Source organism: Accipiter gentilis, chromosome 2, assembly GCF_929443795.1.
Source record: "Accipiter gentilis chromosome 2, bAccGen1.1, whole genome shotgun sequence".
In the NCBI taxonomy this organism is placed as follows: Eukaryota; Metazoa; Chordata; class Aves; order Accipitriformes; family Accipitridae; genus Astur; species Astur gentilis.
The window spans coordinates 30,406,169-30,419,435 of record NC_064881.1 but is presented as its reverse complement, the minus strand read 5'-3'; the positions used below and the strand labels follow the sequence as shown (position 1 = coordinate 30,419,435).

The window sequence follows — 13,267 nt, the reverse complement described above, 5'->3', positions numbered from 1 at the left end:
TGTCATCAATAGAGCTTATAATAGGCCTGTATCCTTCCATGCTGAATAGAGTTAGTGAGGAGGGAGAAAAAAATGTTAAAGATGTATCACATCTCCAAATGGCACTCTTCAGACTTTGCAGAGGAATTATTAACAGGCAAAAAACAAGCACCACTGTAAGAAATTTAATAAATGGCACAGAAATATTTCGAAGCTTTTAATAAGAAAAATAGACTTTGTATTTATTATAGAGGATAATATTAGGTTTGACATACAAAGAATTTCACCAAAATTTATTTTCATCCCTATGATGCTATGGTAGCTATCTTCCCGATAAGAATATCCTGGGCTGTAAAGGACCCTTCAACTTAATAGAGAGCAAATGGTAAAAACAGCTGATGACAATAAGCATGAATATTTCAGATTGGAATATATGGTAGGAAAGAATTTGTGATAAAAGAACCTATCAACAGAAGTCATGGATTTTCTGCCTCAGGATATAGTCAAATCAGTAGCAGAGAAATACATGCTTTATTCTAACACAGCTAAAGGTCATGAGGATTAGCTAAGGTTACTGGATGAACTTCTGTGGAGTGTTAGATGTAGAAATTTGGGCCAGAACATCTAATGGGCCTTCTTGCCTAAATAGTCATTATTAGCTGCATTTTCAAAACAATTCAACTTCAGAAAGTAGGTTCTTAAAATGGTATATTAGTGGCCAAATTATGCTGAGGGTAAATTATGCTGAGAAATTTAAAGACTCCTGTACTGAGATCATGAAGCTATAAGTAAGGGAAACATTTCTGAAGAGTAAGTACAGAGTGAATGTTCTTCAAAACTGCATATGTTATCCTGGGTCTAAAAATCCTCAGCAACTCATCTGTGTGACCCATGTGAAACTACATGCAGGAAGTTCAGTTCCATAAACTGTCATCTATTTTGTGCCTCAAAATAGGATTATCCTGCAAGACAATAACTCTGTGAAGGTAGTAAGAGACGGATTATATTATGTTAGAGTTGTTTAAAATTACAAGAAAGAGTAAGCTGTTGGACAAAAGCATTGTGGTGGCCTGTGGCAGATCTGGGGTCAAGGATTCACTTGGATTCACTTCCATGGGATTTCAGCATGTGTTGGAAATTAAGCATGCATTTAAGTGCTTGCCTGAAGAGAATACCTAACAAATAAGGTGATTTTTTTTCAAGGACTAACTAGGGTTTTTTTTGTGGTGAATACCAGAAGACAGTATTTTCCCAAAATGTAGCATGGAATGTAAAGTTTATGAGAAGGTTAATAGGCTAGTGGAGATTATGCTAAAAGTATTTACTGTGGTATAAACAAGGAAGAAGAGTGAGATACTTAGGTGGTAATAAAGAGGGAAGTATGTTTTGTGTTAAAAATATTATATACTGTATTTCCACACTCACTCTTTTGAGTTGTAATACTTAGAGCTGATGTTTGCTTCTTTACTGCCCATAGCGAAAATTAAAGGCACATTGTGGATGGGTTCTTAAGGAGGGCTGAACTTTCCTTAAAGTCATCTTCCCCAAAAGAGTTTGAAATATCTCCTGGCATGACCATAAAAACAAGTGAGAAATAGCAAGAAATTGTCCATTTGCAAGTTTTTCCATGTATAACTTCTGTCTGAAGAGGAGCTACCAAGTTTGTCTGGATTTGTTTTTTAATGGCCACATATATCATATCAGTACATTGCTGGCCACGTACATGGATCTAGAATAAATCATCTGGTGTGTTGTTTCAAAACAGTAATGTTACTTTCTGTGTGAAATTAGTTGGAGCAATTTTCCCAAGTCACTATTCATTATCAGTAAAGGCCTACGAACATGCCAATATGTATTCTTCCTTATCTACCACTCATATTGGAGAAGAGAGCTTCCCATCATTGTCTAAGCCTAAACTGGATATTAATTTACCTTGAATTTCCCTTTGGTTTGTGTCAAGAGATAAAGGTGAATTGCTAAATTCATACTCACCAACACAATTCTTTCCATTTGCATCAAGCTCATACCCTTCGTAACACTGACAGACATAAGACCCAGGTGTATTCACACAAATCTGCTCACAGGCGTGTTTCTCCACAGCACAAAGGTCCTGAGCTACAAAACATAATTGCATGAATATGAAATTCTTTGACCTTCTATTATGCATGGGTAGACTATAGATAAAAAAAAAATTCAGAAAGCTATGAAGAGCTTTTTAGAGATGAGCTCATTTTAACACAGATCACGCCAATGTTCGTCAAACACTGAAAGTCTTATGCCAGCATGAAAAATCACTCAAAGCTGAGCTCATTCCTTCAGCCAAAGGCAACAACTATTGATGGTCCAATGGTGCCTAGTAGAGTTTCTTCACTGTATGTTTCTCTAAAAAGTTTGAAGAGCATTCTTCAGGTTTTTTTGGAAAAAACCTAATTGTGTTTCTTTGTGTCTTTTTTTCTTCTTTTTTTGCATAACCCTACCAGATAAATGATGATGAGTTTGGAAAGGGAAAGAAAAGGAAAACATAACACCAAAAGATTTGGGGATATTTCATTTCTGAGTTTTATAATTTTTCAGTTTTGTGCAAAATACCATAGCAAGTTACCCCTCCCAAGCAAAAGATCTCATTAGGAAATTTGCTAAGATAAATGAGTTCAGTTCTGTGCCTTGCTGAATGAAGCACATTGGGCTTTCTTTTCGATAGACTAAAGCTTTCTGAGAACCCCAAGTTTTCCCCATTAAATCTTTGGAAAGCAGAGTACTTTGTGTTGCTCAGGATCAGGCCCAAAGACTGCTCAACACATGATTGTTTACAGCTACAAAAAAGGCTTTTGGAACATGTTTGAGGAAACTAGCCAAGCAAATATGAGTTTTCCTTTATAGCTGTCTGCTTCATATCAAGCGGCATGATGAACAGCATAAACAGTTCTTCAACTCTCTTGTTCCAGTATAAACACACACAAATAGATAATTTTCCAGCTAGTTTCAGCTACATTTCCTCTTTTGTACTAATTTGTGTATTAATGTAAGATTTGAACATCTCTAGACAAGAATGGAAGAGATTAAGTTAAACAAACAAATACAGCGTAATGGGTAAAGAATAGCCATTATCTGACACAACCACTCTTCTCTAGAAAAGTTAGATCAGAGTACGTGAAAGAAGCATCCTTTGCATGGATGCAAAACTATCTTAATGAAATAAATGTAAGAATATTTCAAGTTAAACAAAAGAACTTTTTTCCCCTAGTTTTGTTCTGGAAGATAGCCAAGTTGCCTTTTTTTTTTTTTTTTTTTCCAAGTGGAAAGCAACAAATCACAAGTATGGCAGATTTTATTCCTTCAATGCAAGGAAATAATGTTATAATAATGTTATAATGAAATGTATCAAGGAACAAAACTATCACCTATTCAAAAGAGAAATGCACCCTTTTCCAGCCTGAAGCAAAGTTATCAATTCATTGCTAATTGAAACCATTTGGTTAAGGGCTTTTAAGAACTGCATACTGATATGGTGTACTCTGACAACATAAAAAAAGGGAACAGAAGAATGAAAAAAGAATATAACTTTAGATACAGAAGAATTAAAAGAAAGTATAACTTTAGGTACATACCATTCATCTTTTCTGCATGGTTTAATTTAGAAAGTGTTAAAATAGATATGTAAGGAAACTATTTGTTCATGAAAGAGCTGACAAATACATCCAAATCTTAGATAAATACATCTGGTTTATGTTGATCATGTATTGCACTAAACATAAACATGATGAAGATTTATTTTACTGAGAGGTCAGGTGAGGAACGTGTCTCTCTGCACTTGTGGACAATCAGCAGCCAATGAAAGTAACTGAAAAGGTCACAGACTGTGGGTTTTTCCATCGCCATACTTCCCTTTCCCTCCAGAAATAAGCTGTCCAGTTTGTCCAGGTTTGGTCCCCTTTCCTCATGAATTCTGTTACTTCTCTGGGGAGTTTTTAGCCATAATTATCTGACCTTGTCTAGACTACTACTGTATCATCTCCCTCCTTCACCAATTATTTGCGCTACCTTAGCACATTTAAGGCCAGTTTGATGGGTCTCAATATTAGATTTCCAGTGCTAATAGCTAAAATTAGTTTATAGTTTCATGATGTAGAAAAAAGTCCATTAGAAGTAGGCTAGAAACACATCGAATGGCTCATTTCCCTTTCATATTTAGCAAACTGCAATGTAGTATCATCTGATTGATGATCAAAACAAGTACACAGTCAAGCAAATAATGTGTGACAGGTAAATGGGGAAAACGAATATAAGACTGAGTCATAGCGAAAATAAAAGTAAAGCAATGCAGCAATGGGCTTCAAAAAATGGTAGAGAGGGAACATATTGAGGGCTACTGTGCATGGGTCACCAGTAGGAAAACTACCACAATTCCAAAACTCTCTTGGAAATAAATCTGTAATTTGAAACAGTGCAGTGCCCAAAAGTTGAACTACTGGCTGATAAAAACCATGGAAATGTAACACAATAAAAAAGAAGAAGACATAATAAAGAAAGAATTTTTCATACTTGTAATTAAAATTTTTTTAATTGACTCCCCCAAAAATTCAATTGTCAAAATCGATATTAGGGGTGAGGATAGGGAAAATGTGTGGGAGGAAATTAAAAAAAGGAGAAATGTTGAATTTCAAATAATTTCCAGATAGTTGAAAACAAAAGAATTCCTTCTTAAAAATTCTTTAAGAAAATTAATAGCATGAGGAGGGTTTAAAAGAAAGGTTTAAATGATACAAAAGTTTTAAATGAGAAGCATTTTAAGATGGACACAATGAAAATAATAGGTTAGAGAGTATTATTGAAACGTGATTACATAGTTGGAGTCATCATTTGGGGTTCTGACCACCCTCTTTCTGAAGAGCTATAGTAACTATGTAGAAGCAGAGAAAACAGGCTGTGTGAAAAATTCTTCTTGTCACTATTCTTGTCTTCACTCAGCTGTTAAACCAAATAATAATTAGAAAATATTCCAGATTGGATTGAATTTTTTTGCATCTCCTTGAGGAAACAAAAGAACGAATACTGTGTTAAATTTGTTCCATTTGACACAAAACATTCCCCTATAATTCACACACATGCATATGACAAATGTCTACATTTGGTGAAGGATGCTGGCGAGAAGGACTAGAAAACAGAGATTCCTAGAAGTGACTCATACCAGAGCTCGACAGCATAGGAGGTGACCAGCTCAAAAGCAGTTTCCTGCTGTAGCCCAAAGCGTCTGAAGACGCTTCCACACAGCAGCAAGAATGCCCAGATCACTCCGGTGCTGACATTCTTTTGTTCCCATTCCTATTTACTGAGGCTCTGACTGAAACCATGTGTCCCACTGCATATGTAAGGACTTTAATCCCCAAGCTGCAGAGTCACCTCAGATAATGACATACTCTCGCTGTTTCAGTAATCATTAAGTATTTGATATAAAATACAACACTAAGCAAGAGAGACTAAAAACCTGCTAATCCCAAGATACCCGATTGTTTTTCGGCACTCTCTTGAGATGTGGAACATGTGATTTCAAACACAAGGATAGGATTTGAGCCTGCATCCTTCAGCTTAATTCTAAATTATCAATTATGAGGGGTACATCCTATGCTCTCACCATGACTCTCTCCTCCAGCTTTTTGAAAAGACTTTTTCCAAAATTTTTCTTCTGGCTAAAATCAGGCAAATTTCACTTGAATTCATACACTGTTGTGGGATAAGAAACTGCATTTTTAGCAAATACCTTTTCCACAAGTAATTAAAAATAGTATTACTTAATTTCTTTAAAATAATGGTGGATACAGAAATAAATTTGGCATACCCATCTAACATAGTCTGCTGTTAATTACTAGGAAGCAAGTTAAAATGGACAAAAGAAATACTGCTTAAGATTACATTTAAAGTGAAATACATTTTGTTACTATAATCTATAAAGCCAATTACTTAAAACTGAAAAAAGTCAACTCTTTTAAAGAAGGAAATGAGAGCATAAGCAAGACTTGAATCTATTCTTTGAACAGTTGCAAACCCTTATACTTCAAGCAGCAGTTAGGAATAGCTTTTCAGAATGGCAAGTTATTTCACAGTTCTCTAGTATGGGGTTTATTGCACCTTTCTGTACTCTTTAGTACTGGTTTCTATCTGACAAATTACTGAAGTAGTTGGATTCACTTCATGTGAGATGATAAAACAGTTCTTTCTTTGATTGTTGCTTCATTGTTGAACTTACTACACCAAAAAATTAAAATGCAATTTTATGTAGCTACAGTGTACCTCTGCAGAGCTGTGTATAAAAATTAGCTTGCTGTATTTCAGAAAGGTTTATAAGAACTTCAGTTACACAAAACAAGAAAAGGAATCACAATTTCACCTTTTCAGACCCTTTCTGATTATTACCATTAATTATATACTGAGCTCAGTCCTTCTTTATGAGTCCAACAAAAAGGGTATGTGATGTTAAGCACTATTGGGGAGCATGAAAAAGAGAAGTTAAGAAAGATAACATACTGCTGCAAGTCTTCTGGTCAGCATTCAGAATGTATCCTTGTTTACATCTGCATACATAGGAGCCAGGGGTGTTTATGCAGAAGTGATCACAGCCATGCTCAACTGTACTGCACATATGGGGCACTGAAAGAAAAAAAGTAAAACAGTATTAACTGCTGGTTTTTCTTACTTGTGGTCACAACAAAAAAAAAAAATAGTGTAGAAAATTTTATTGAAGTAATTCAGAAATTTCAAATTAAGTGTTGATAGTAAAGACAAAAATGGAAGCTCAAGCCTATAACGCTGTAAAAAAAATCCTTAACAAACAGTACTATGTATTTATTCCTAAAAAAGTATGAATTTAGATATTTTCTATCTGGTTGCCATTGGTGGCATGTTTTTGGACATGAAATTACATATGGAATACAGAGATATAAACAAAACAAAAATATACAATAGAGTATCTGGAAACACTAATTACTTGGTGGTCCCAAGAAGACAATGAAGCAAACCTACCACATTCAAATTTAGAAAATAAGTGGATTTTAAGTACAAACTATTCTAGAGAACATTCAATTTCTTGAATGAAGAAAATCACCGCACAGCACAATACAGCACAATACTAAAGAAGTATGACTAGAGAACAACTTGATAAAGAATCTTGCTTGCTTAGTTATTAATGTTGAGGAACATAAAAGCAATACAGGATGACACTGAAGTCATGCATCTCCAAGATTCAGTAAGTGGGAGCTGAGGTGAGCTGCACTCCAGAGTATAGTCTTTCTGAGTCTGTTTTTAATCTGTTTGTATTTTATTTCTCTAATAGCAAGTAGTAAAATACAACAGAGACAGTAAGAAAGACAACGAATAGTGGGCCCATTGTGTCAAATTCATTGCTGAACTACTTTTCTCCAGATCAGTATTTGGGAATTAAGAAATCTCCTTGGCGTTTTCTTTCCACTGGAGCATTGCTTGTATGTAATTTCTGTAATACATAGGTGAATTACTTCTCAGAGAACATTGTGTGGAAAATAATATATTTTGCTCAACAACAATTAGGGATTTATGTGCTAGGATGACAAAGCTCTAAATTTATGGAATAGGTATTAACAGTAATCTTCTAGCAGCCACAACAGAAGCCTGATAAATAACTTAACATGTGGTATATGTGGTACTTGTGGAAAAAAAAATGTGGTTTTGAGATACGTACTATGTATCTGGTCTTTGGAATGGTTACCAGTTACGCATTTATTACTAATATACAAACCACCACAATTCCCAAAACTCTTCATCAGCTTTTTGGATCTCATAATTTTCTGCCATAGTAAAACCTCTCAAGTACTTTTATTTAAGTGAATACAGACTTGCTTGCACTTCCTGTCTTTTCACCTTTCTGTCATTCTGAAAATGAAGTTTATGACCTTTGGTAGGTTCTAAAAAGAAGTTTCCTCTTGGCTGTATTTTACTAGCTTTCAACATCAGGTATAGCTTGTTATGACCAAAGAAGCACTTTCAAATACGACAAAAATATACTAATTTCAGTAGTTTAAGCATCAGAGAATCTTACCATATACTAATGCTATAGAACGTGAACCTATCGAATGTTACTACAAAAACAGTCAGTCCTCCCATACCAAAAGAACATAAGGTTGCAAAACAGAGTACTAAAAAAATGGAAAAAAAAAAAAAAAAGAAGAAAAAAGAAAAAAGAAGCATTCAATGATATGCCTCCCAATAACTCAGTCCCTTCTGAGAATATATTGTTACCATCTGTAACCAATCTTCTGATATACTATCACATAAATTTTTTTCCAAAGTGTCTCTGTTGCACCCATTTCAAAGAATCAGTGGTACTCTGGTCACCAGTCAGATTTCTGTGGTGAAGGAGGCTGCTGTATGCATGATTTCTGCAACCTCATTTGTTGCAGGAGGTGTTGGTGGACACAGCCAGGGACTGAAGTAATAGAAAGGGTGAACTCATAGTTAAGGAATTTGAATGTGAGCCTTGTGAACTGGATTTTATCTCTGTCTATGTCACAGGGTCCTTATTTGATTCTGGACAAACCAATAATATCAGTATCTTCAAGCAAGCATCAACCTTCACACTGTATATGTTCAGCTAGAGACACCTGAATCTGGATTTGCAAGAACGCAGGCCTCTCTCAGCTGCAAGTGACTGGTATGTTATATTAGTCTATATTAGTCTAAAAATGCTAAATGCCCCAGAGAATCAGACCAGGAATTGCACTGAGTCAAATATTTAAAGTTAGTGGGCGATCTTGACAGTCTTAACTCTGTTTCTGTGCCTCTGTTCCTTCAGCGTAAAATGGGGATGACACCACTATCTGCTTCACAGAAGAATAATAAAGACTTTATTTGCTCCTGACTGCTCCATCCCAACCTCTGTCTTTCTCACTCTTCTTCTATTCAATCTCCACTTCCTTTCCTGGATTCTGTTACCATTTCTGTTTCTCTTACAAGTTTTCAACTCATTTCATTCCTCATGCCCCTGATTTCCCAGGTTACTGTTTGCTTCTCTTTTACCTTGCTGACTGGTAATAAAAAGAGGCCCCTGGGATCCCCTGGCTTCAACTGCTGTTTCTGACACCCCCAAATCTTTAGCAGCCAGAGGCAGCAACTGTAAGGAAAGTCTGACTTAGCAGAGGATGGGGCACAGCCAGTTTATATGGATTCTTCTGAGAATATAGCTGCTACGCACTGGGTAATCTCTGCCATTCATGGGTAAACAGTGGTTAATTTGGTTTACTATTTATTTTCCCCGCAGAGCTTCATCACATGGCCAGGTTCTTCTCTTATCTTCACAGGAACCACGAAGACACATTCCCACAGACATAAGGGCAATCCAGATACGAGGAGAGCTCCAGTGCCAAGATCTTTTTCCCACAGCATGCAGCCCAGCAGACTGCATGCCAGGACACTGGAACAGAGGGATGCCTTCAATTGCTCTATCAAAGAAACAAGGTGTCCAGATGTTTGACTCAGCTACAATGATATTGCCTCTGGGTCCACACTGGGGAGGACTTAAAAAAACTAACCACATGTCCCTGGAGGAATGTAGGTGCTCTAGGAAGCAGAGGCTATGGGTACTTAGATTGCTCTCTTGAAATTCAGCAAGCTGAATGGTGCTTCACAGCCCAGACTCAATAAAATATTAAGGATCCTATCTGCAATTTAGTCCCTTAAGTTGAAATCCATAAGAATCTAACAGCTTAAATTCTCTATTGCATCTGGGCCTGGGTTTTTAAGTGCATTTTTGGATCTCATCTTCAATTCCTGACACGGCAAATGTTGTGGAGAAAAGGAGGCAGCAGAAATCCTTGTCACCTTGTCACCTCCATACTCCTCCACCTGAAGGTGGTTTTATAGAGGATCACATATATTTGGATTAACAGTGAGCTGTAAAACTCTAACACATTTACTGGACACTGCCTAGTCTGAAAAAAAAGAGTAAGTGGTATTTGTACTGGATTTCTTTCTAAACTGCAATTAAAAAATTCAGTAAGATCAAGCTTTGAAGCGTTTGCTGTTAATTCCATTTAAAGTCTCAATCCATGTTTAGTTTATTCTTTCTTGGTTTTTAAAAGTATCTTACTATGCCAGCTATAATAGGCAAGGAAGAAATAGGAAAAAAATCTATTATCTGATGAATGTCTGTGATGGTGTTCTGTGCTGATATAGTTCAGCTGGAGCCCTGTTGCTCTTTGAAACAATTTTGGAAGAGACCAAGTAAGGAAAATTCTCCAGACTATCCTGACAATAAGCCTCAGTTCTTTTCTGGCAAAAGCATCCCTAGAGATGAGTGAGCATTCAATCTCACCATGCATTCTTTTTCTGGACTCAGCTGAAAATGCCTCAGTTTAATGCCAAATCTGTATGAAGTTCTTTCTATTTATCTCAGGAAAAACTAAAAAAGAAAATTCTATTAAGTACACAGATTGAATAAAATGAATTATGTATGCCATGGTATTTGTAAAAGGTAATTTCTTATCAGGGGATTACAGATGGAAATGATTTCTCAGTGTAAATTAACACCTATTAAAATATTATTTACTTTATTGTATGAACGAATAAAATAACCATAATGGCTTTTCCTAACTTTCTGTCTGTAAAATGGATGGAATAAAACCACTACCATGTCTCTGTGTCTTAATTCCAGTCACAAGGCACGTGCAGAGATAATTGTTTGCATAGAATTAATATGTAAGCTTTGGAAGAGGAATCCATGAACTCCATAGAATTTTTTAAATAATCAAAAGACTGTTTATCAGTTTGAAGTTTCAGTACTAAGGGAGATCACATTTAAAATCAATAGATGAAACAACTTATCTAATATTCAAATAGCAGAGGCTTGTAAATTTATTGCTATTATGCAATGAATAGGAAAATCATGGTATGTCTGTTTGCCTCACTGCTTATGACCACTAGGAATTAGATCACATTTTATGGCACTTAGCAGTAGAATTAGTTGTTCCCCATATATATGACTGCTCTTCTGAATGTTGTCTGGCTAGTCTCCCTTTTCTTCAATATATATATTCTAACAGATAAAGTTCCATGTAAAAAAAAAATTTTATTATAATGCATATTTTTTTTCTGTGTTTTACTTTCATATATGCATTCGAACTATAGATAAAACCTTACCACAAAGTTTAGTCTGGAAGGCAGAGGTCAGTGTTTCAATCTGACTGAAATTAGCAACCAGAAACACATGTTCTTCATGCGGTTCACTCCCAATGGACTTCAGTGTGTTCATATCTACTCTTCCCACTCCAATGGCAAAAATCAAGATTCCCGAGTTACGTGCTTTAGTGGCAATCTCTGTCACTGGATCCTGAGGTCTCCCATCCGTCACTATCATGATAATTCGGGGCACATTCTGCTTCAGAGGTCGAGCTCCTTCTGATTCTGAAAATGCGATGTTAACTGCATACTGAATAGCCAGTCCAGTCATGGTGCCAGTTGCCAGGTGCATCATTCTCTTCACTGCTCTTTCGATATCCTGCTTCCTCCTGAATGTCTTCAGCGAAAACTCATGTTTGACTGTGCTGCCATACTGAATCAGACCTACGCGAGTGGCATCAGGACTGATGTCCAGAAACTGCAAGATGGTTAAAATGAACTCCTTCACTTTTTCAAAGTCGTAAGGACGTACGCTGCGAGAGCTGTCAATGATGAAGACAAGGTCCAGACGTTTGTTGTTGCAAGTATTTTCTGGAAGGCAAAATGCAAACAAAAATACTTTAGAAGAATTTCACAATGCAAATCAGTTCAGGTTGACCTGACGTCTCAAGCATGCTGTCTAAACGAACACCTTGCCAAGTGCTGGGAAAATACAGGAAAAATAGGAGATGCCAGAACCAAGGCTACTTGGGCAATGTAAGTTCAGCCTCCAGTAAATAACAAAAGCTGCCTGTTATGTGATCATTTTTTTTTTTTTCTTTTGAGATCAGTGCCCAGAATAGCTAGTAGCAGTGGAATGCGTAGATACTTGTGCTGTACCCCCTTTTGTCATTGTTGAGATTTTGACCTCATACCCCACGCGGGATGGAAACCCCCTCTGAATTACATAATTACTATTAGAGTGGGCTACACTGTGATGCTTTTTGTGGTAGTGCCTGAGAATTTAGAAATCTAACACTGATGAGGCAGGGTGGTATCAGTCCTCCATTGCAAACAGGGAAAACAGAACACAAAGAAATTCAGGTCAAAAGTATCTTAATTGCAGTGACTGATACGGGATGGGAAGGGACTGATTTTTCAGGGAACTTGGCATTAAGCAGCTCTTCACATGTACAAAGTACAGTTCTCAATGATGTCAACTGCAGCTGTGAGTGCTCAGCACTTCTGCAAATCAAACCCCATGATTTCAAACACGTAATTAATGGCCATCAGGGAAAAGTCTTGTCTATTGGACTAGCTCAGCCTCACACAGAAATTCTGTGGCTGCATCAGAGAGAAAATCCTGTTGTCTACAGGGGCACTCAACTTGGCCAAAAGAGCACTCATACACTTCCTGAAATCTTCTATTTCAGCCATCAGCAGTCTTTTTTTTTCCAAGAGCAACTGAAGCAGAAATACCACAATGTACGTCTATATCTGACAATAGCAGAGACGGGCAGGCCAAGCTGTCATGGATAACAGCAGAAGTGAAGGCTGGCTGCCTTCTGGGCATGCTACAATCTTTCTGGGACTCTGAGTACATCCTCTGGCTTCTGCTCAGCATCCTTCTTTTTTGAAAGAATATGAGACGTATGCATGAGTTGCATAATGAGAATAGATAGGGACCGACCATTCATAGAATGCCAGCACATGGCAGGCTTAAGGCAAGCAGGGGGAGGTGAGCCACGAGCCTTGCCACAGAAGGCAGCGTATGGCAAAAGATTAAAAGGACTTTAAAGGGCTTAATGGGATGCTGGTGAAGAGAAATCAACTGAGGTTTAATACTTACATTAAAGACCCATCCAGATTAGGAAATCCCTGAGCCACAAAAGCATGGCAGTTGGGGGAATACCTGCAGGTAGTATTGCCTTGTCCTTAAACTTTTTCATATGCATCCACTTTTGACTGCTGTCAGAGACAGGACGCTGGGTTAGATGGACCTATGGCTTCAATTAGTGTGTCTGCTCATGTTCTTAAACTCCTGTGGCTATGAATAAACCTGTGAGGTAGCTAGTTGCCTGTTTGTCTGCCTGGCTTGAAAGATTAAAGGTGGCAAGAATACTTATCAAACTGCAGTGGCATCCTCATCTTACTAAACTGAGATACT

The 13,267-nt window shown here is 37.0% G+C and overlaps 1 protein-coding gene across 7 annotated transcripts in view; it reads right to left on the bottom strand.

Annotated features, from left to right (window-relative positions):
* The window catches only part of MATN2 (matrilin 2), a 78,208-nt gene that overhangs the window by 42,596 nt on the left and 22,345 nt on the right, over window positions 1-13,267 (bottom strand). For all 7 annotated transcript variants that reach the window (XM_049822161.1, XM_049822169.1, XM_049822151.1 and 4 more), the window contains exons 3-5: window positions 11,143-11,712; window positions 6,502-6,624; window positions 1,972-2,094 (exon numbers count right to left, since the gene is read on the bottom strand). In XM_049822161.1, the coding sequence (XP_049678118.1) occupies window positions 1,972-2,094; window positions 6,502-6,624; window positions 11,143-11,712 (816 nt within the window). The remainder of the gene's footprint in view (window positions 1-1,971; window positions 2,095-6,501; window positions 6,625-11,142; window positions 11,713-13,267) is intronic.